The 24,360-nt window shown below is 37.6% G+C and overlaps 1 protein-coding gene across 1 annotated transcript in view; it reads left to right on the forward strand.

The window, feature by feature from the left end:
• Nucleotides 1-23,934, forward strand: part of CIR1 (corepressor interacting with RBPJ, CIR1) — a 43,645-nt gene extending 19,711 nt beyond the window's left edge. Inside the window, exons 8-10 of the mRNA XM_058713632.1 lie at nucleotides 20,254-20,360; nucleotides 21,463-21,548; nucleotides 22,892-23,934. Coding sequence (XP_058569615.1) covers nucleotides 20,254-20,360; nucleotides 21,463-21,548; nucleotides 22,892-23,633 — 935 coding nt within the window. The 3' untranslated portion in view covers nucleotides 23,634-23,934. The remainder of the gene's footprint in view (nucleotides 1-20,253; nucleotides 20,361-21,462; nucleotides 21,549-22,891) is intronic.
• Nucleotides 23,935-24,360: the final 426 nt, after the last annotated feature.

Raw genomic sequence — 24,360 nt, forward strand, 5'->3', positions numbered from 1 at the left:
GCTTGCTTGCTCTCTCTCAAAATAAATAAATTTTTTTAAAAAAGTTAAAATGACCTTTTTGAATCAAGTTATTTTTGAAATCTGTCAAATTTTATTTATTTTTTTCAGTTTATTTATTTTGAGAGAGAGAGAGAGCATGCCCAAACGGGAGAGGCAGAGAGAGGGAGGGAGAGAGAGAATCCCAAGCAGTCTCCTTGTTGTCAGTGCCGAGCCTGATGTAGGGCTCAGTCCCACGAACCGTGAGATCATGACCTCAGCCAAAATTAAGAGTTGGATGTTCAGCCAACTGAGCCACCCAGGCACCCCAAATCTATGAGATTTTAAATTTTTTTCAGTGTTTATTTTTGAGAGAGAGAGAGAGAGAGAGAAAGAAAACACAAGCAGGGGAGGGGCAGAGAGAGAATCCAAAGCAGGCTCCAGGCTCTGAGCTGTCAGCACAGAGCCCGATACGGGGCTCAAACTCACGAGCTGTGAGATCATGACCTGAGCCGAAGTCTGAGGCCCAAACAACTGAGCCACCCAGGCGCCCCATAAATCTGTAAGATTTTAGAAGCTCTGCCTTTGATAGTGAAAGAATGGCACACTGATTAAGTGCCCTATATGAAAATTAATTCTTAGAACTACTAAATTTCTTTTTTACTTTATGAGATAATTTTATTTGGCACTATGTATTTGACATCCCACATACCAGCCTTACGTTTTATTTTTTGAACTTCTCTGTTCCAACCTCATCAAAGATAAGGGTTCTACTCCTAGTTTACAATCTAATCATTGTATAAGAATCTATTTAATAGAGAGTAACTGTTAATAGGGGAGACAGGACTACAATGACCTTTGAGGAATTATTAAGATTGAAACAGTTAGAAAGATGGGCCAGAAAGAAAGACCAGAAGAAAAACAAGCATAGAAGATTTATCTTGGATGACCATGAATGAACAGAACCAGATTTGAATGACTCAACAAGTCTTGCCATTGGACACTGCAGCCATCTTTTCCCAAACTTGCCTGATGTAAAGGATCACTTGAGTCTTTTGTTAAAGGTATTGGTTCCCAAGGCCCTATTGAATCAGAGTACTGAGAGGATTCTGAGACTCTCACCCTAGAAGATGGTGATGATCTGAAAGTTTGGGAAAACAGGTTTAGGCAAAAATGATGCCATAGAATATTCTGGGTGGGTGTGGTGTGGTGTAGTGTGTGTGTGCGTGTGTGTGTGTGTGTGTGTTTGGAAAGGGAAAAGTACAGAGAAGGAAAAATGATAATGTGCTAAAAGAGCTTTTTTTTTTTTAAGGGAAATATTCATTTTAGTATCATTTCTAATTTTTTCCTGTTGTAAATTAAATATCCAGTCCTAGAGGAATTGCCAAATTAATTGTTGATATATTTAGTGAATTAAGGATTACTAATTGAATCTACATTATGATCCTGATAATATAAAGCTACATGCATATACATTAGGACTGGAAGGAAACATGGAAGACTGAAATAGTTAATAATTTGGTGAAATTACATGTGACTGTCTTTACTTTTATATTAAAATGTGTGATTAACATTGGAAAAGAAACTGGGGCACCTGGGTGGCTCAATCGGTTGAGCATCTGACTTTTGGCTCAAGTCATGATCCCCGGGTCGTCGGGCTCTGCACTGCCAATGGGGAGCCTGCTTGGGATGCTCTCTCTCTCTTCCTCTGCTCCTCTTCCTTGCTCGCGCTCTTTCTTTCTCTCTCTAAAATAAAAAACTTTTTTAAAAATGGGAAAGAAACAAGATTTGACTTTTCAAACGTTGAATATCTCTTGTATTCTTGAGAAGGTTGATGTTTCCCTTTGTTCTCCTCTATTAAATTTATTTTCAGAATAGTTGGAACAGCTGAAGAAAGGAAAGAGTTACTGGTGTGTCGTAAAAAGCATATTCATGATGAGAAATAACTAGCAGACTGAATTAATTCTTTGCCTCTTTATAGAAAAAGGCATTAGGAAAATTTCCATTTCCAATTTTTCCTTTAAAACTGACAAATATAAATGTGAGAACAAATACTGGTAAATACACAGGATATTTTTAATTTCTTAAATCCTGTATCTTACTCATCTGAGAATATCTCAACACACTGAACTCTGTGATAAAATTATGGTAAAAATAGATCAGTAACTTTCACCATCTGTGATACCACAGAAGATGATGAAAGTTACTGATCTATTTCTGATGCACTGTCAAGGTTGAGAACCATCAGCTTCAGCTGTATGTAAGAACAATTGGTATGATATGAAGATCTCTTAATGATGTGGATGTTGTTTACAACATTTGGTCAAATTAAAAATGCAAATTGTAAGACAAAGTAGCTACATGGATTCCATTCATGTTTCTCTTGCTGTCTTTAGGTAGACATATAGACAGATACTTGTAGAAAAATGACTGGCAGGAGATAGACGAATATATTAACAGTGGTTATACATTTATAGTTTTTAAGTGAGTATTAGAAGAATTAAAAATGTTGTACATAAAAGTAAATTATTTAAAATTTTATTGCTCAGTTAATACGTTTGAAGTTTGACCTGCATTTAGCAGTGCCACTTAACTAACACTAATAGAAACTCTTAAAGGATTCTCAGAAACAAAATAAAAAACTCTAGTATATCAAATAGGAAAGCAAATAATAATGATGTTGTATCCTGAATTTGAATGCAGTGAAAAATAAACTGGCCAATTTCCTAATCCACTTGCTGATTCAAGCTAAAAAATCTTTTCATTTTAAAAAATCACCTATTGAATAATGTCTCACCAGTGAATAGAGATTATTTTTGCAATAATGCAATTTCAGTGGATGTGGTTATCATGGGATAATCACACCCCTGGGGTACAGCCTTGTGCCTGTAATCTCCCAGGAGTGTAATTATTTCATGATAACCGCACCCCCCGGCGTTGCATTATTTCTATTATGAAATTCTAAGTTTAGTATATAAAGTAACTTACTTTGATCACTGGTAACTGCAAGGTGCTGTTAGAATGTTCCAGCTGTGAGGTTTACAGAGACCAGCCATAAGATTTACTTCTCCTTTACAAAGTTAAATTAGGCAATCAAAATGCTTCTTTTGGCTAAGCTGGTTTAGAATATCTTTTCTACCGATAAGATCATCTTAACTTTGTAAGTTTCCATGCACTCTGAAGTACATCAGAATTATATGTAAAACTTTCAAGCTTCAGTGGTGACTAAATGTTTATAAAGTATTTTTATATTACATTATAATTAGATGTACTGCCCACCTGCCTTCATGTGTACTCTTTGGCCCTTGTTCTTATCATTGACTCTTACCATCTGTCTCTTACATTTTTAGTGTATACTGATATTAAACATCAATTTTTTTTTTAAATCCACAAGGTGGGTTTTCAACAAAGCAAGTGGGGTGTTTTTGGTTTTGTTTTTGTTTGTTGCTTTCTTAATAGATTTAATAGTTACATGTATCTGTATGCCTTTTACTTAATCATTTTGTTTCATTTCTTGTTTGTGCTTTTTCTTAATAGACTTTATTTTTGAGAGTTTTAGGTTGACAGCAAATTTGAGAGGAAAGTACAGAGTTTTCCCATAACAACCAACCCCCACAAATGCACAGCCTCTCCTATTACCAACATTCTCTACAAGAGTTGCACATTTGTTATAATTGATCAACCTACACTGACACGTCATTATCTCCCAGAATCCATTGTTTACATTATGGCTAACTCAGCATTGTACTTTTTCTGTAGGTTTGAACAAATGTATGATATGTATCCATATTATAGTATTGTACAGAGTAGTTTCACTGCCCCAGAAATTCTCTGTGCTCCCTCCTCCCTTCCCTCTAGCCTCTGACAACCACTGACCTTTTTACTATCTCCCTAGTTTTACCTTTTCCTGAAGATCATGTAGTTGGAATCTTACAGTGGGTAGCCTTTTCAGGTCGGCTTCTTTCAGTTAGTAATATGCATTGTAGGTTCCTCCATGTCTTCTCATGACTCATTTAATAGTTCATTTCCATGTAGTGCTAAATAGTATTCCATTGTCTGGATGTACCACAGTTTATTGATCCATTTACTTACTCATGGACATCTTGGTTGCTTCCAAGTTTGGGCAGTTAGGAATAATGCTGCTGTAAACATCTATGTGCTGATTTTTGTGTGGTCATAAGTTTTCAACTCCTTTGGGTAAATACCAAGGAGTGTATGGGTAAATACACTTGGGAAATACCAAGAGAGTGTGTGGTAAGAGTATATTTAGTTTTATAAGTAACTGACAAACTCTTCTAAAGTAGCTGTACCATTTTACATTCCCATCAGCAATGAACAAAAGTTCCTGTTATCCATATCCTCGCCATCATTTGGCATTGTCAGTGTCGTGACAATGTCTTTGTATATTTTGGTCCTTTACTAGATGTGTCTTTTGCAAATACTTTTTCCCAATCTGTTGCTTGCCTTTTCTTTCTTTCTTTCTTTCTTTCTTTCTTTCTTTCTTTCTTTCTTTCTTTCTTTCTTTCTTTCTTTCTTTCTTTCTTTCTTTCTTTCAAATGTTTTATTTATTTTTGAAGGAGAGAGAGACAGAATGTGAGTGGGGAGGGGCAGAGAGAAAGGGAGACACAGAATCTGAAGCAGGCTCCAGGCTCTGAGCTGTCAGCACAGAGCCCGATGTGGGGCTAGAACCTACGAATCGCAGAATCATGAGCTGAGCTGAAGTCAGATGCGTAACCGAATAGCCACCCAGGCGCCCCTTCTTTTTCTTGATCAAGTATTTTTTTCAGCAGCTTTTTTTTTTTTTTTTATAAGCACAAACACAGATCTTTTTTTTTTTCAACGTTTTTTTTTTTTTTTTTTTTTTTTTTTGGGACAGAGAGAGACAGATCATGAATGGGGGAGGGGCAGAGAGAGGGAGACACAGAACCGGAAACAGGCTCCAGGCTCCGAGCCATCAGCCCAGAGCCTGACGCGGGGCTCTAACTCACGGACCGCGAGATCGTGACCTGGCTGAAGTCGGACGCTTAACCGACTGTGCCACCCAGGCGCCCCTTCAGCAGCTTTTTTGAGTTAACATTTGCATACCATACAGATCACCCCTTTAAAGTGTACAATTCAGTGACTTTGAATTTGCATATTCACAAAAGTTGTACATCCATCACCACAGTTAGGTTGAAAACATTTTCATTACCCCAAAGGGACCCCTCAGCCCCTTACCCTCCAGCTCCTAGTCCCCCCAAGCCCTAGGCAGCCACTACTCCACTTTCTACTTTTTTTGTAGATTGTCTGTTTTTGACATTTCATATAAATGAAGTCCTACAAAATGTAGTAAAGAAGGTAGATTTAATATCATTTTGTTTGCGTTTAAATTTCAAACTTAGAGGCACCTAGGTGGCTCAGTTGGTTAAGTGTCTGACTCTTGATTTCAGATCATGAGTCTCAGAGTCATGATGAGTCTCAGGTCATGATCTCACAGTCGTGAGATTGAGCTGTGCTTGCACTCGCATGCTCTCCCTCAAAAATAAGTAAACAAACTAATTAGTTAATTTAATACTTAAAGAATTACAATTGCCTTTCTCCCCCCCACCCCAAACACTTAACGTCTAGTGTCCTCTTCCCACGGAGTCTAGGCATGTCACCTCCTTACACATCAATTATACACAAAGTGTTGTTAACCAGGGAAGCTCACCTAAGCCAGAGTTTTTATTAGGGTTTAATTATATGGTCATGATTGATCGACTCATTGACCATATAGTTGAACTCCTCTCTAGTTCCTCTCCCTTCTCCAGAGGTCAAGCTAATATCAGAGCCCCAACCCTCTACTCACATGGTTCGTCCTTCTGGTGTGGCCAGCCCATCCTGACTCATCTCCTTAGCATAACCTGTCTACGTCACCTCAATAATGTAAACTATCAGATCCCATTGTAAATAACAGACACTCCTATCAGTCAAGAAATTTCAAGGATACAGAGGCTCCTTCCCAGGAACTAGGGACAAAGTACAGCCAAGTTCTTTACTACACAGCAGTTGTATTTTTTTTTTTCATTTAGTTCAAAATATTTTAAAATTTCTGTTGAGACTTCTTTAGCACGTGTGTTATTTAGAACTGTATTGTTTAATCTCCAAATACTTGGGGATTTTCTGACTCTCTTTATTATTTCTAGTTTAATTCCATTTTGGCCTGAGAGCATTGTTTGTATGATGTCTATTCTTTTACATTTGTTAAGGTGTGTTTTATAGCCCAGAATGTGGTCTCTCCTGGTGATGTTCCATATGAGCTTGAGAAGAATATATATTCTGCTGTTCGGAATACTTTATCCAATATATACAATACTTTGTACTGTATTGGATAAAATACTGTATATATATCAACTAGATCCAGTTGATAATGCTATTTAATTCAACTATGTCATGTTGATTTTCTTCTGTTGCTCTCTGGATCTGTTTCTGATATAGGGGCATTGAAATCTCCAACTATAATAGTGGATTTGTCTATTTCTGAAAACATTTCTATCAGTTTTTGCCTCATATTTTGATGCTGTAATGTTAGATGTATACACATTAGGAATTGTTGTATCTTGCGGAGAATGAAACCCTTTTTCATAGTGTATATATACACTATGTATATATAGTGTATATATATATATATATAGTGTGTATATATATATATAGTATATATACATATATAGTGTATATATATATATATAGTGTGTGTATGTGTATATATATATATATATATATATATATATATAGTGTGTGTGTGTGTATATGTATATATATATTTCTCCATCACTTTAGTCTGTGTCTTTATTTGTTTAAAGATTTCTTTTTTATTTATTGATTTTTGGATTTTTTAAAAAAATTTTAATTTACATCCAAGTTAGTTAGCATATAGTACAACAATGATTTCAGGGATAGATTCCTTAATGCCCCTTACCCATTTAGCCCATCCCCCCTCCTATAACCCCTCCAATAACCCTGTGTTTGTTCTTCATATTTACATGTCTTTTATGTTTTGTCCCCCTCCCTGTTTTTATATTATTTTTGCTTCCCTTCCCTTGTGTTCATCTGTTCTGTGTCTTAAAGTCCTCATATGAGTAAAGTTGTGTGATACTTGTCTTTCTCTGACTAATTTCACTTAGCATAATACCCTCTAGTTCCATTCACATAGTTGTTATTTATTTATTCTTTAATGTTTATTTATTTTTGATAGAGAGGCAGCGTGAGCAGGGCAAGGGAGGAGAGAGAGGGAGACACAGAATCTGAAGCAGGCTCCAGGCTCAGAACCTGATGCGGGGCTCAAACTCATGAATGGTGAGATCATGACCTGAGCTGAAGTCGGATGCTTAACCGACTGAGCCACCCAGGTGCCCTGTAAAGATTTTTAAAAAAATTTTTAAGTAATCTCTACATCCAACATGGGGCTCAAAGTCACAAGCCCAAGGTCAAGAGTCTCATGCTCCACTGACTGAGCCAGCCAAGTGCCCCTGTGTCTTGATATTTAAAGTGGATGTGTTGTGGTGCCTGGCTGGCTCAGGTCAGTAGAGCATGCGACTCTTGATCTTGGGGTCATGAGTTCACACCCCACATTGGGCATAGAAATTACTTTAATAAATTAGAAAAAAACTGTGGGTTAGTTTTAGACAACCTATCATTGAGTCATATATATGTAATAATATGTCTATTATTGATGTAATTATATTTATAATTGTTATCTATTTGTTGCCCTTGTTCTTTATTTTTTTGCCTTCTGCTTTTTCTGCTTTTAGTCGAGCATCTTATGTGATTCCATTTTCTCTCAGCATATCAGTTGTACTTATTTTTTTTTTATTTTAGTGTTTGCTCTAGAACTTGCAATGTGCATTTACAACTAATTTAAGTCCACTTTCAAATAGCACTGTACCACTTCACAAGTAGTACCAGTACTTTACAACAGAATAAACCAGCCAGACCAGGCATGACCAGGCACGGTCATTTATATAATGTTCCCGTTATATAACACAATTCCTTTTTTCTGTCCCTTTTAACATTGCTGCCATACATTTACTCATAAACTATAATCATCTAGTATATCCTTGCTATTATCATTTCAAACAAGATGTTATCTGTTAGGGGCGCCTGGATGGCTCAGTCAGATAAGTGTCTGACTGTTGATTTCAGCCAGGTCATGATGTTATGGTTTGTGGAATTGAGTCCCATGTCGGGCTCTGTGCTGACAGCACAGAGGAGCCTGCTTGGGATTCTCTCTCCTCCCCTACTCTGCTCCTCCCCCACTCATGCACATGCTCTCTCTCTCTCTCTCTCTCTCTCTCTCACTCTCTCAAATAAACTATAAAAAAAAGACACTTTCTCTTAAATTTTTAAAAATATTTAATTGTTTTTGAGAGAGAGAGAGACAGAGTACAAGTGGGAGACACAGAATCTGAGGAAGGCTCCAGGCACAGAGCCTGATGTAGGGCTTGAACTCATGAACCATGAGATCATGACCTGAGCCAAAGTAGAACGTGTAACCTACTGAGCCACCCAGGCGCCACTCTTACTCTTAAGATAATGTTTTATCTTCCATTTATTCCTTTTCAAGTGCTCTTTCATTATGTAGATCCAAATTTCTGATCGTTGTCATTTTCCTTCTCTCTGAAGAACTTCTTTTAATTTTTCTTGCAAGGCAGATCTGCTGGTGACAAATTCCTCAATTTTTGTTTGTCTAAGAAAGTCTTTATTTCTCCTTCACTTTTGAAGGACAGTTGCTCTGGAGACAGAATTTAGTGTTGGTAGGATTATCTTTCAACACTTTAAATAGTTCACTCTCCTGTTGCTCCCATGGTTTTTTAAGAGAAGTATGATGTAATTTTATCTTTGTTCCTAACTAGGTAAGAGTTTTTTGCCCTCTGACATCTTTCAAGTTTTTCTCTTTGTCTTTGATTTTCTGCAGTTTGAGTATGATATACCTAAGTGTAGGTTTTTTGGTATTTATCATGCTTGATGATCTCTGAGCTTCCTGAATGTATGGTTTGTTGTCTGTCATTAGTCTTGGGAGCTCTCATCCATTATTACTTCAAATATTTCTTCTGTTCTTTTCTCTCCTCCCTTCTCCTTCTGGTATTCCTGTTGTGCATATGTTGCACCTTTTGTAATTGTCCCACAGTTTTTTGTTTTTGTTTTTAATGTTTATTAATTTTTGAAAGAGAGAGAGAGTGAACAGAGGAGGAGCAGAGAGATAGGGAGACAGAATCAGAAGCAGGCTCCAGGCTCTGAGCTGTCAGCACAGAGCCTGACGTGGGGCTCGAACTCACAAGCCACGAGATCATGACCTGAGCTGAAGTCAGACGCTTAGCCGACTGAGCCACCCAGGCGCTGCCTGCCCCCCCCCCCACAGTTTTTTAATATTCTGGTTTTATTTTTTTCATTTTCTTTGCCTTTGCTTTCTGTTTGGGAAGTTCCTATTGACATATCTTAAAGCTCACTGATGTCCTTGTCGAGTCTGCTGATGAGCTCATCAAAGGCGTTCTTCATTTCTGTTAGTGTTTTTTTTATTTCTAGCATTTCCTTTAATTGAGTCCAGGAAGCTTGAACTCATGACCCCGAGATCAAGACTACTCCAACCTGGAACGCCTGGGTGGCTCAGTCGGTTGAGCGTCCGACTTCGGCTCAGGTCATGATCTCGCACTCCATGAGTTCGGGACCTGCATCGGGCTGTGTGCTCAGAGCCTGGAGCCTGCTTCAAATTCTGGGTCTCCCTCTCTCTCTGCCCCTCCCCCACTCATGCTCTGTCTCTCTCTCTCTCTCAAAAATATTTAAAAAAAAATTTTTTTAATAAAAAAAAAAAGACTACTCCAACCAACTGAGCCAGTCAGGTGCCCCTAAGCCTCATTCTTTTAGTTAGCATGTGTGCCCCTGAGCTGTAACCTTCACAGGTGCTTCTCAGCCTTTTTTCTCCACTTGCCCCCCCTCCCCCCTCCCCCCGCCTTTTTCCCCATGTAGGTTAGGTTTTGGTAAAATAGTTTCCCTTGAGGGTAAGCATATGTTCAGGACAACAAATGCTGTGGACATATTTCAGACTGGTTATTTTTCCCTTCTTATTGTTGGAAGGTAAATACAAGGAGATTGTTCTTTGATAGTTCTTTGATAGTGAGAAGTGTAGCGGCTTCAGGAAGTAAAACTCATGAAAGTGGGGGGGGCCCTATGAAGGTTGGGCCCCCAGGAGTTTTTAGTTCTCAAGCTAGTCCTTGCGTAGTCTCCAACAACAATATATTACCCTTTTAAGGATTCCTAGTAGTTCCTGACTCCATTGGTGGTTTCTGGTCCTGTTAAACTGACTGTCTGTACCGCTTGTCTCTCCTGTTTTGGGGATAATGTCCTACCCTGTGGTCTCAATTCTTTAATACTGCTAAGAAGATTGGTTGATTTTCAGTTTTGTCAGCTTTTTGTTGTTGTAAGGATGGGAGGACTTTCAAGCTTTTTATATATTGGATGAAAATTCAAAAGTTGTAAAAGCAACATGAAAGTGAATAAACGTTGAGTCCACATTTGTTAACATTAGTTTCATATTGTACGAATTACTTAGTACAATTTTGGTGTTTCAGGCTTAAGTTGCTATATATTTAAAGTTACTTTGCCATTTTTTAACTTAGATACAATTTTTTAAATGTTTACAACGGACTCCATAAATATGCAAATTTCACATTTTTAATAAAAGTAAATTTCAAATTCAAAAGTCAAATTCCAATAGTTTTGACACAGACAGAATTTCTGTTTTCTTTGTAACACGTAAGTCTGAGAACCAGCCACACCACAAATGGCTAACATGACATTAACGTTTCCTGTGTCTCTATCCACTCTTGTATACGCCATAGCCTTTTGTGTGTAACAATATGAAAATGAAGAAATAGCTTAAATTGGGGCGCCTGGGTGGCTCAGTTGATTAAGCGTCCGACTTCGGCCCAGGTCATGATCTCACGGTTCGTGAGTTCGAGCCCCGTGTCGGGCTCTGTGCTGACAGCTTGGAGCCTGCTTCCGATTCTGTGTCTCCCTCTCTCTCTCTGCACCTCCCCAGCTCGTGCTCGCACTCTGTCTCTGTCAAAAATAAATAAACTTAAAAAAAAAAAATCTTTTTTTAAAGAAATAGCTTAAATTGAGGAAAGCATCATTTTACACTTATTGCAGAGGTTTGCCTATGAACACTCTTCCTTACCTAACTTGATTTAATTTCCTTGAAGAATGTCACGCTCAGCGGTCACTCTGATGGAAGTTTCCTGCAACACAGCTTCCACGTGCTACTTCTCCGTCTTTTAGTCAGCCTGCTGTGTTGACAACATTTTGTTGCTTGAGGACATGTATGGGAAATGTAACAAAATAATGGTCTGATCACAAGCTTCGCTAGAAAGACATCTAGTAGCATGCTAGAGGGACTTCCCATAGAAAGAAAGATGATAAACTCAGTTGCTGATCTGGCAAATCTCCCTGAATCTATATGGAGTTCCCTTAACAACTCCTTGAAGAAGTTGAATCCTACCAGCACAGCTACTAGGATAGACCTACATCTGATGGCACAATTTTTGTTTAATTTTCCAGCATAATTCTGGAAAAATTATTTCCAGAAAATAATTTGTGAAAAAGTATTTGTGTTACCGGATTCTCATTAAAGCTAACCTCCTGGGGACGCTTGGCTGGCTCAGTCAGTAGAACATGCAACTCTTGATCTCAGGTTCATGACTTCGAGCCCCATGTTGGGTGTGGAGCCTATTAAAAAAAAAAAAAAAAAAGCTAAACTCCTAAAATAGGCAGATATTAAAACTAATAAATAAAGGATTGACCTCAAAATAAAGAAGTGATGCATCATCTCTTTCCTTTGTCTAGTTGATCAGTCAGGGACTAGGTTTTTTGTGTTTGTTTTTAATGCAGGTGGAAGCTAAGTAGCTGACAAGAAGTGTTGACCTTTTAAAGAGCTATAATTCAGTAAAACTTGTCAAGTTATGGTGCTCCAAATGTCAAAGTGGTACTCTTGATTAATACTTTAAATTTTGGCTATTTTAAGTGGTTACCAATGGTTACATCATTTCTAACTATTTATAAGCACTATTATAATTCAGTGCTTAAATTTGTTGTTACAGTGGCTAGGCCTTGAAATTCCACTGTCATTAGCAAATTAAGTGTAATCCTGTTCTGTCAGTAAATTACTGTGCTCTGTGTTCAAGTCATGTGTGGGGTAGTGGGGGCTACACTTCTCCATAATCTCCAAGGGGTATTATGATTCTCAGATCACAGTCATAACTCACTTTTACATGATTCTTCCTATTAGTATCGTTCCATCTACTCAAAGTCTGCCAGCTTCAAGTAAAGGAAATGAATTAGTGATTACCTGGAAAAGGAAAATGAATGAAATATAGTCCACCTAGTAAATATTAATTCTACGCAAATCAAACTTAATGAAGTTAACAACCTTCATCGTGTTACGCTTACTTAGAATGCCCCACTTTTTACCTTTTCCTAAATTGTATGCGAGTTTGAAAATCAAATTCAGCTTCTTATTCTTTCCTGGAAAATACAAGCTTTTCTGAATTAGGGACTGTATCTTCTTTATCTTTGTGTCCCTAATGCCTTGCACCGTGTACATGCTTAGTAAATAATACTTTAAAAATAATAGTTTAGTGAGTGACTGAATGAAAGGTTTTGCTAACTATATAAACATCACTGTTTATCATGTTCTCTGAATATATCTTATAGGTTTACAATTTATATTTTTCCTTTTCTTTGATATGAACTGATTTTCCAAAAAAGGTTAGAAGCTTGAAAGCAAAAACTAAGTTCTCCATTCTCTAAGATGTTAACAGAATAAAATAATAAGCTCTCAGTAATACATACTGATTTTTAAATCAGTTTCTAAGTTACATACTAGGGAGGAATAAGTTGAAATTCCTTATGCCAGGTTCCCTCCATAGTTAGAAGGAGATGTAATACAGAAATGTGGTGAGCATCTAGCATAGTCATTGAGTAATTATTGTTGACTGATTTATCATGTGTAACTATTTTATAAAGTAAAATGTACTGGTCAGGCTGCCTGGGTGGCTTAATGGGTTGAGACTCTAACTCTTTATTTCAGCTCAGGTCATGATGTTGCAGTTGGTGTGTTCAAACCCCACATTGGGCTCTGTGTTGACAGTGCAGAGCCTGCTTGGGATTCTCTCTCTCTTTGCCCTTCCCCCACTCTTGCTCTCTCTCTCTCTCTCTCTCTCTCAAAATAAATAAAGTTAAAAAAAAAAGTACAATATACTGGTCGTATAGAGTTTGACAAATACGTACACCCCTGTAACCAATGTCTCTGACAAGCAAGATTCAGAGCTTGAATATTACCATAACCTAGAACATACCCTTCTGTCCCCTACTGGTCAGCCTCCTCCACCCACAACCGCTGTTCTTTTTTTTTTTTAACTTTTTTTTTTTCAACGTTTTTTATTTATTTTTGGGACAGAGAGAGAGCATGAACGGGGGAGGGGCAGAGAGAGAGGGAGACACAGAATCAGAAACAGGCTCCAGGCTCCGAGCCATCAGCCCAGAGCCTGACGCGGGGCTCGAACTCACGGACCGCGAGATCGTGACCTGGCTGAAGTCGGACGCTTAGCCGACTGCGCCACCCAGGCGCCCCACAACCGCTGTTCTATTTTCTAATCTCGCACGTTAGTTTTGCCTGTTCATGAACTTCGTATAAATAGAATCATACGGTATGTATTTTTTGTGTCTGACTTCTTTGACTCAGCATAATGTTTCTGAGGTTCATAGATGAATAATGTTTAAGAGCTGTCATATTCTCTCAGTAGCAATCATGTTCTTTGTTTTTTGTTGTTGTTTTTGAGAGAAAGGGAGAGAGTGGGGGAGGGGCAGGGGAGACAGAGGAAGGAGAGGGAGGGAGAGAGATAGAGACACACAGAGAAAATCTTAAGCAGACTCCACGCTCAGTGTGGAGCCTGATGAGAGGCTCCATCCCACATCCCTGGGATCGTGACCTGAGCTGAAATCAAGAGTCGGGTACTCAACCAACTGAGCCACCCAGGCACCCCCAGGAGAACACTCATATTCTTAACTAAAACGTAGTGTTAACTTCTACTACCTCATGTTCATCACAACACAAATGACTTTTCTCAGTCCCCATGGACTGTGAATTCACTTTATCACTGCAAGTATCATCACTAAAATATTTGCATATAAATTAAGTTGAAGATAGAAGTTTGAAGATACAATCAAATGTAAGTCATATATTTGTAACTCTATTGATTCTGTAAGGGAAAGTTTTTTATTTTTAATAGTGTTCTTTACTAGCATACAATAAGGGCAGTTTTATCTTTCCTTGTTTTTATGTATTTTCCAGACACATAGATTAAAATGAAATGCTTCATTTTTCCTTTACATTGTATGTTTTAATAGAGATCAAATTAGCTGTCTTCAGTATGAACTTGAGATAAGGGCAATAAGAAACACTTTTGTTTCCAGCCTCCACTAAGCTGCACTGACAGTGTTTCAGGAAAATTCCCAGTATGGAGCAGTTTTATTACAATTCGGTACAATTGGTTCTTGCATAACCTTTGGAAAATCATACGTAAAACATTCTCATCTATATAAATAAAAATCACCCACACACTTTATTAATAGCTTTGTTCACTTTTTCCCTGGGACTCGTGCTGCATGTTCCCACTGTGCCCCCTTTTTCAGTCTTTTTTAAAGATAACTTTCTATACGCTTTCTTAAAGGCAAAAAGGTTAGGTAATATTAGGAATCATATATATATGATTCTTGATAATTCCCACTAGACACAGATCTCCCCGTCGTGTTCTATAACCAGTGCCTCTGTGTGGCCTTTTTACCCTTAGTAACAGGGAGTGGCTTTTTTACTAGATTCAGTCGATTTAATTTCAAGGAAGAAAGACGGAAAAAAGAGTGTACTCCCATGGAAATAAGAATCATAACATATTTAATTTGTGATCATATTTGGGAGTTTAGTTTAAAACGCACATTTTTCAGGTCCTGCCCCCTCCACTATTACTACGTAGCGACACCAAAACATTCTAGGTTGAAGTCTCAGCCTTTTGTCCTCAGTCTAGTTCACTGGCCAGAAATGTGTGTGTTTTCAAGTGTCATTTTTCTCAAGTCCAAACGTAAGAAGACTTGCTATGTAATCCTCCTAAGTATATGGTATAACATGCCAGAATAACTTAATAATAAGCCTGTAGATCTAACTACCAACTTACAGGAAATACAAAGACTAGAAGAACATATTAAATGACATCACCATCCAGAATGTGGGATACTCTGCAGGACAAATAACCCAGTTTCTTCAGCAAACGAATAGCGGCTGGGGGTAGTGAAATTTTTTTAGATGAAAACAGACTTAAGGTATGTGTCACTTATACCTCAGTTTCTAAAGAGGGAAAAGAGGAACTCCTGGCTGGCTCAGTTGGTAGAGCGTGTAACTTTCAGTCTCAGAGTTGTGAGTTCAAGTCCCACATTGGGCATGGAGCCTATCTAAAACTAATTACTTAAAATGAAAAGAGAGAGAGGGGCTCTCAGGTGGCTCAGTTGGTTAAGCATCCGACTCTTGATTTTGCCTCCGTTCATGATCCCACGGTTCGTGAGTTGGAGCCCCACATCGGGCTCTGCGCTGACAGTGTGGAGCCTGCTTGGGATTTTTTCTTTCTCTTCCTGCCCCTCCCCCCACTCGCACTTTCTCTCTCAAAATAAATAAATAAGCCTTAAAAAAGATAGCGAGATTTAAGAGATACATGAACTAATCTGGACAAACCAACTGTGAAAAGATACTGTTGGGACAATCTGAATGTTGACTGGATATCCAATGATGTTTTAAAACTCTCAGCAGGGACAGGTGTAATAAAGGTGTTAGGGTTTTATTTTTAAGAAATACTCCTTGTTTGTTAGTGATTAAATACCAAAGTGATATCTGAGATTTCATCTCTATCAAAATCTAGATCTGTCAAATGCTCTGTCAATAACTCTATCAAAAAAGAAACACAGGAAGTTGGAGGTCATAAAGTAAGAATGGCAAAATATCGTTGTTGAAGCTAAGGAGTACATTAGGTTCATTACATTATACTCTCTAGGTTTGAAATTTTTTACCGTATAAGGTTAAATAAAAATCCACAATGAAAAGGGAAAAATTGATCACTTAAAAAAATTTTTTCACGTTTATTTATTGTGAGAGAGGATTTGAGCAAGTGCAGGGGAGGGGCAGAGATAGCGGAAAAGAATCCCAAGCAGGCCCTGCACTGTGAGCACAAAGCCCAACGTGGCTCAATCTCATAAACCGTGAGTGCTCACCACTTTAATAGCAAACAAAACTATATTCATTTTAGGAATAGCAGACACTTGCAGCAAACAGTACATCTCATAAGTTACTGTGTTAAATTTTGGGGGAGAAGGAAAAGGCATTTCTCATGCAGCCTTCCCTACCTAACCTGCAGGTCAGTGCCCTCCCTTCTCCCGCTGAATACCATGAAATTGTAGAGGGTAATGTTTCATTTCAAAAGGAATGAGGAACTTGGAAAGGAAGATACATCTGTTCTTGGGAAGAGCAGATAGACCTCGTGCTAGCAGTGAGACACAAGTGTGTCTGCCTTCGGCATTCAGCTTCCTGCTGAGCTGTTTGTGGGCGTCAGCTGGGACTGCTGTCTAACGGTGAAGTTGGTGATGGGGCCTTTCTCATAGCCAGGACTTTTTAGTGTCCTCCAATAAAACATGCATTTTACTACACAACATTTCTTACCTCCCGTTACTTTTGCTGAGTTCTATAAAAACGAATGCTCTTAATGAATAGATTAGCCCCTGTCCGAACATAATTTTGTACAACCTAATTTGCCTTCTGGGATTTTTTTTTCCCCCCTGAGACACTGACCCCATGGTATTTTTCTAGTAGAAAATAGTCTAGGTCTAATCAGGACATGAAACTGAATACCGTAGTCACAATCAGTATTCTGATGCTTACCTGTATCACAGCAGAGAAAGTTTGCAAAATGTAAAACAGTTTTCGTCAGTGGACCTGCTTTTCGAAGTTGGAACATTGGTTTTCATGCTCTGGAGGCTTGACCCAGCCTGAGTGAAGTGATCTAGAAAGGAGTCCTCACAAATCTACATTTTAAAACAAACGTCCTCTTCCTGAATTCTCTAGAGTTATTCAACCATAGCAAATTTAAGAGCAAACCAAACATTCCTGGGCCCCGATTCCAGTTGTAGTTTAAACTTTTAAGGCACAGACACCAGAGAGCAAGGTGGTAAAAAAGGAGGACTTGGGTGGTGCTGCCCTTTCTGTAGCCTTGGGTGTCCACGCCAAACTTCAACCAGTGCTGTTGGGACAGAGCACCCGAGGTTCGCAACGTCCGTGGTCCCGAGAAGCCACTACGAGGAGGGCCCAGGGACCAATTTGCCATTTTCAGTGGAAAACAAGTGGCGGTTACTAATTATGATGACCCTGTACTTTGGATCTGGATTTGCTGCACCTTTTTTTATAGTAGGACACCAACTGCTTACAAAATAAGGACTTTTTTTTTTTTTTAATTTTTTTTTTCAACGTTTTTTTATTTATTTTTGGGACAGAGAGAGACAGAGCATGAACGGGGGAGGGGCAGAGAGAGAGGGAGACACAGAATCGGAAACAGGCTCCAGGCTCCGAGCCATCAGCCCAGAGCCTGACGCGGGGCTCGAACTCACGGACCGCGAGATCGTGACCTGGCTGAAGTCGGACGCTTAACCGACTGCGCCACCCAGGCGCCCCCAAAATAAGGACGTTTTAATTAATCCATTACACAGATGTGAAAAGGAGTATTTTAAGAGATGCAGTCTCTTTGAGAAATGGATCAAACTCTTGAATTCAACATAGTATGTTTGTAAATAAACTTATGGTGTGAATCTTTAACACCTCTTCTCTGAAACATGGAATGTAAAAAATAATATTAGGCACTATACATGAGAATAGTCATTTTGCGTTGGAATATATTGTAAAATCTGTTTTTTCAACATATCTGTGTAATCTAGGATATCAACTAAACATTGAGTTCTCAGAGAGCTGGAGTCATTTCTATCAATTTAACTCTTCATAGCCACTGTCACAATAATGGGAAAGTATAAAGATACCTTGCTAAATATACCTTAATTGAACCTGACTTGTCACATCTTCTAACCCGGAACTTTTGACGATAGAAAAAGGTTTAAGAATATTTGAATAAGACTGGATTTTGAAAAATACTACTCTAAAAGCATTTTTTAAATCATGAAGACTGTATAATAAAATAATCATAAACATTTTTATAGCTACTGGCAAAAATAATAATTGTTACTATTTATTGAATACTGTTTGTCAGGTGGTTCCCTAAGTATTTACAGTCTTTAGTGTGGAAGTGTATGCCAAGCATATGTACTACCCAGAGTTCGCTTGAGGATTTGGAAAAATATAGACGCTACAAGAGTAATGTTTGTCTCACAATCTGTCAGACAGGCTAAAGAGAGATCATTTTCTTGGAGTAGTTGGAAGTACTGTAACGAAAATATAAAAAGCGTGTTTTTTAAAACTTCCTGAGAGCACCCGTGTTTTGATGAAATTAGTAACCTCTCATCATAATGGCCAAACCCTTTGGCCCCTTACCGAAGTAGCTTTTATCCTAATCCTTAGCATGTTTGCTTTCTGAATTCATTTGACATCTTAAAAAATTGTTAACAAGGAAATGGAGCTTTGACGCTTCAGAAAACATATTTTCGACTTTATAAAATTGTGTTCTACTTTCAGTTATTCTTGGTAATGTGAATAGAATGGTGTAAAGCCTGTAGAGCCCAGTAACAAATAGTAACCCACCTAACTTTTTACCACAGATGCTATTGACAAGTGAGCAGATTTGAATTTTATTGTTTTTTGTCTTCCATGCTAACGTATAGGTGAACGTGCAAATAACTGGTAAAAGACCAACAAAGCAGTGAAAAGAAAAATAGGTGAAATATTTAATCAATGAACTAGAGAATCCATTTCTGAAGTTTCTCTGTCCCCCACCCTCCCTTATGAATTGCTTGTTAGCAGGAACTGTCTTTATTCTTCCTTATATTCTGGATAGATCACCCAGTTAGTTCATTTAAGAAAGTATAAAGGATTCTGGGGCGCCTGGGTGGATCAGTTGAGCGTCAACTCTTGATTTCGGCTCAGGTCATGATCCCAGTTGTTGTGAGACTGAACCTCACGTTGAGCTCTGTGCTGAGTGTGGAACCTGCTTGGGATTCTCTCTCTCCCTCTGCCCTTCTGCCCCATTCACGTGCACTCTCTCTCTCTCAAAAAAAAAAAAAAAAAAAAAAAAAAAAGGAAAAAGAAAAGAAAAAAGTAAATTGATGATTTAGGCCAGAAACTTTAAATAGCTTCTATGAAAAGTTGTTATTTGCTACTGCAGGGAAAACAAAATGAAACTGAAATATACGAAAGAATGAGGAAAGGTAATGTTTGAGGGAAGGACACCAACGTTTTCTTAAAAAAATTACTTTTTAATTGTATCTGTCTTTAGTCCATACCTATTTTTAGTATGGAACCAAAAAGGAGTTTGCTTTTCAAATTGGGATTTTGCAAAAGTAGAAACAGCAGCTTGTGAAAAATGTAACATATAGACCTCTATTGCCAGCCTAAAATTGCTTGTCACCAACCCCAAACTTATAACTAGAAATTTCAAACTCTGAGCATATATATCTAAATATGGAAGATTAATTAGTGCTTTGTAGTTATCTGTAGCACGTGTGTATGTACGAGTGTGCACGTGTGTGTGTGGTGATAATTAGCAAACCATATGGCAGTGTATTCAGTATTGATATTTGATAAATGAGGATGAGGAATTTTGAATTAGAAACTAGAATAATAAATTGCTCATGTACCTTTAAAAGTATCTTTTTTAAATTGAATTCTTACTGAGAGAATAACTATTAAAGTTTAATTGCAGTTTTTTCCCATTTTCCTTTGATTTTGTACTAAAAACCGCCAAGCAGATAACATCTAAACGTATCTTTTCAGTGTGACAAAGTTACATAAGAAGAGAATCCCCAGCACGTAAAGAAAAATGCAATTATTTTCTATTCTGAATCTCCAGACTGCTGTTTTAGAAAATCATATCTGATTATTTGCTCAGCAGAAGATTATTGAGTTGATTTAGCTGTGATTTTACTTAACAAAGCTTCAACTGCATTCCTACTGTGGAGTCCAAAAAAGGTAGAGAGATATAAATGATACATTCAAACTGCGATTTTTGTGAACAGGGCCATCGATGCACCCCTCGGAGCTAATAGCGGAGATGAGAAACAGTGGGTTTGCACTGAAACGAAATGTACTGGGGAGAAACTTGACCGCAAATGATCCATCACAGGTAATGATCTTTTTATCGGTAAGCTGAAAATGTCTATAAATCTAAATGTGATTGCTTGTGAATTGCTACTTATTGTTTTCCAATATGCATATATCCATAGGAAAGCAAGATAGAGCAAAGAAGATGCCTAAAATGTACTTGGATTTTGATTCTTTATTATTTTAACCTAAATGAGAAATTGTTTTTAAACCTATATTTTTAATAAATGAAACTGCTCCTCTAGGTTTATGTGGTTAAAGTCTCTAACTGAACTGGTGATAAGGTTATTTTTTACTTCCTGCTAACTTACATTAAATAGAACCAATAGGAAGAAATGTATAGAAGCAAACTCCTAAAATTATAGAAAATATTTTAAACTTAAGTTATTGAACTGTACGTAGATCCAGAAAATGGTTGCGTTTGAAGGGTTGTGGATATTTTAATGCAAAGTATTTTATTTAAGGAGGAAAGTGGAGCCCAGAGAAGTTAAGTGATTGCCCTTGTGGCTCATGTGGCTGTCTAGAGATAAAACTGACACTAAAACCCAGACTCCCATTGGCACAATCTTGTGGTACTCTGAAAAGCGGCAGATTACTTTGCAAACACTGCTAGGGGCTGTTCATAGAACCTGTATCATCCTATATTTGTTCTGTTTGGTATATTGGTGTGTATTTGATAATCATATATTTGATAATGTACTGTTGAATTTATAAATGCTAACAATATGGATGTTTTGACCTTCCTATAAAGTTCATGATCGTCTTGGTTTTAACATTCCATTAAATTAAAAATAAAATAGGTTAAACTCTTATGTGTTTAAATTCAAACTCGAGATAGAGAGTAGAAACCATGTTATAAACGTTTTATTTGTGTTTCTCTATCTTCCGCTTTCTGATAAAGTTTGTTAATGCTTACCAAGCAGTTATCTTAACCTCTTGATGTATTATGATCCTCCTTGACAGGAGGTTATAAGAAAATTTTTAATCCCCCCTCCACTTCTCAATCCAGAATGTCATACTCATTTCCAGTATGGGTTTGACAGAATTTCTTTGTGCTTTTTTTCCCGTCTGATAAGTAATTTGTCTTGCAGTCTAGCAATTTAATGATGTCTTTGTTGACTCAGGAATATGTTGCAAGTGAGGGTGAAGAAGATCCAGAAGTCGAATTTTTAAAATCACTAACAACCAAACAAAAACAGAAACTTCTCAGGTAATTAAACAGTGTATATTTAATGGATTCAACTATTTTTTTTTTATATTTCGTCCTATGCATCCTATCTACTGATTTATTCCTCAGCTATAGTAATACAATTTTGTCTTTCTTTCAGTAACACGAAAATGAGCGTAAGATTATATACTCAGAACATACCACAAAATCATTGTACTTTCCAGAACATTTAGTTTGGAAGTAGATTTATTTGTAGGTTTTACTTTTTGTACTAGATTTGTATATATCTTTGCATACAGTTCTTATAAAATATTATGGGTCATGTATTACTATTTTTGTGATTTTTTATGAGGAATGCTGAAAAATGTTTAAATATGAATCTTAGTTAAACAGACTACCTCTGGATTAAAGAATCCAAGAAATGTCTGCTGAGTCCAATAGAGGGAGCTCATGATGTTTCAGTTTGTGGAGTTTTGAGAATGGCTGGACAGAACCCAGTGAAGACATTTTTATTTTAGAGTAACTCAAGCACCAGAACAAGTTACTCTTCTGAGAATGTGAAGTACTCTTCAGAAATTCAGAATGCCTTAATAGAATTGTCCTAAACAGTTGTTGAAAACCGGTATGTGATTATTTTATATAAGAAGAAAGGAATCCAAAAAATGTAAAGTGTATTCTTTTTTAGAATTCCTGGAAAATATGCCCTTCAATTTTGATAACGCAATGTTGATTAATTATTTCCATACTTTAATATAGTACAACATTGGGGCGCCTGGGTGGCTCAATCGGTTAAGTGTCTGACTTCGGCTCAAGTCATGATCTTGTGGTTTGTGGGTTCGAGCCCGGCATCAGGCTCTGTGCTGACAGCTCGGAGCCTGGAGCCTGCTTCAGATTCTGTGTCTTCTTCTGTCTCTCTGCCCCTCCCCTGCTCACAATGTCTCTCCCTCTCAAAAATAAACATTAAAAAAAACCCTTTTTTTTTTAAATTGTACAACATATAATTAATTTTTCATCTGATTATAGCTATATATTTAAATTTACGTTAGCATGTAGCTAATGTTTTATAAAGCTTTCTTGAGGTCAGGATGTCCATTTATTTAGAGTGCTATATAATTTCAAAGTCTGAATCAGTAAGAATTTTTTTTAATAGTCATTGCTATTGAGGAAAGAATAGTGAGATAATTGGCTTAATGCATTTAATTTTATGTGTGACTTGAATAATTTAAAAGGAAGAAAATTATTTGTCATTTAATAAAGTATACATTTATATTTGAGTCCCACTTTAAATAGTACCTAGGAAAATATATTGTCTATTTAAAATTTTATATTTGTCATCAAGAGAACTATTTTTACATAGTATGTTGTTACGATTTTCCCAATAATAGGAAATTGGATCGACTTGAGAAGAAAAAAAAGAAAAAGAAAAAAGACAGAAAAAAGAAAAAACTTCAGAAGAGCAGAAGTAAACACAGAAAACATAAAAATAAATCCCCCTCCTCCTCCTCTTCCTCCTCCTCCTCCTCCTCCTCCTCCTCCAGTGAGACTTCAGAAAGCAGCAGTGAGAGTGACAGCAAAGAAAGGAAAATACAAAAGAAGAAAAGAAAGAAAAGTAAGTGTTCGGGGAATAGCAACAGTGATTCCGAAGAGAAGGACAAGTCTAAGAAGAGAAGACTTTATGGAGAACTTTCTAGCAGTCACCATAACAAGGACAAAGCCAAGGAAAAGCCTAGGTTTTTAAAACAAGAGAGTTCTAGAGAGAATAGCAAATGGAGCCATGCTGATTCCGACAGAAAGTCCAGAAGCCATAACCAGAGCCCAGAGAAGAGAAGATGTGCAAGAAACGCGAGGAGCAGCAGGAGTCAGAGCAGGGACGGGAGGGGTAGGAGAAGCCGGAGCAGAAGTCACGGTAGTTACCAGCAAAGAGAAATAAGAAAACGGCCACAGCGAAGTCCCAGTGAAGAGCAGGATGGAAGAAATGGCCCCAGAAGCCACGGCACAGATGTCTACAGAGGAGGAAAACCGCACAGGGAGGACCCGGGAGATAAGCGTGCCGGAGTGGCGCAAAGAGAACGAAGCAGAAGTAGAGAGAATAAAGAGAGACTGTATGTGACAATTACCTGGGAATAAAAATATCTCTGCTCACTTATTAAATACCTGTGGCAAGGGCTAAATTACATACTATTGTCTTTCTAATAAAAAAGCTTTGTTTTAATTTTCCATCCCTGAAAACTGGCATATCAAATACAAAAACTACATGAGTCCTATAGGAGTGAACTTTGCAAATATTTGTAAGTAAGCTCTTTTGGGGCTGTAAAAATATTTTCTGTGGAGAAATGTCTCTTGTGCCCTCTACTAGGTAAAAACCCCTATAACTCTGTGGCATTTTCTTTTTTCTGAAACATCATTAAAAGAATGGCAATACACTGAATGGGTACAATTTAATTTTCGTTACTTTTTTTCTTTGTGTTCAAATTTTTACTTTTAAGATTTGAATTTACTTGAAGCAAAGTAGAATCATTGTTGAAATTCTCTAGTATGAATTCAGTAGTGGACGTGATCACTATTTCCTTGAGACATTTGAACTCCCTTCAGGTGTTCCGTTCTACCGATTTACGCTTGGATGACACCCTAGTTTTCTCTGTTGCCAGAACAGATTACCTCACACTTCAAACAACATAGAGGTATTGTACAGTTCTGGAGATCAGAAGTCTGAACTGTGTCTCCCTGGGCTAAAATCAAGGTGTCGGCAGGATTGATTCCTTCTGTAGGCTCTAGAAGAAAATCCGTTCGCTTGCTTATCTCCAGTTTCTGGAGCACAGCTGCATTCCTTGGCCCCTGGCCCCTCCTTCCATCT

Source organism: Neofelis nebulosa, chromosome 2 (assembly GCF_028018385.1).
Source record: "Neofelis nebulosa isolate mNeoNeb1 chromosome 2, mNeoNeb1.pri, whole genome shotgun sequence".
In the NCBI taxonomy this organism is placed as follows: domain Eukaryota; kingdom Metazoa; phylum Chordata; class Mammalia; order Carnivora; family Felidae; genus Neofelis; species Neofelis nebulosa.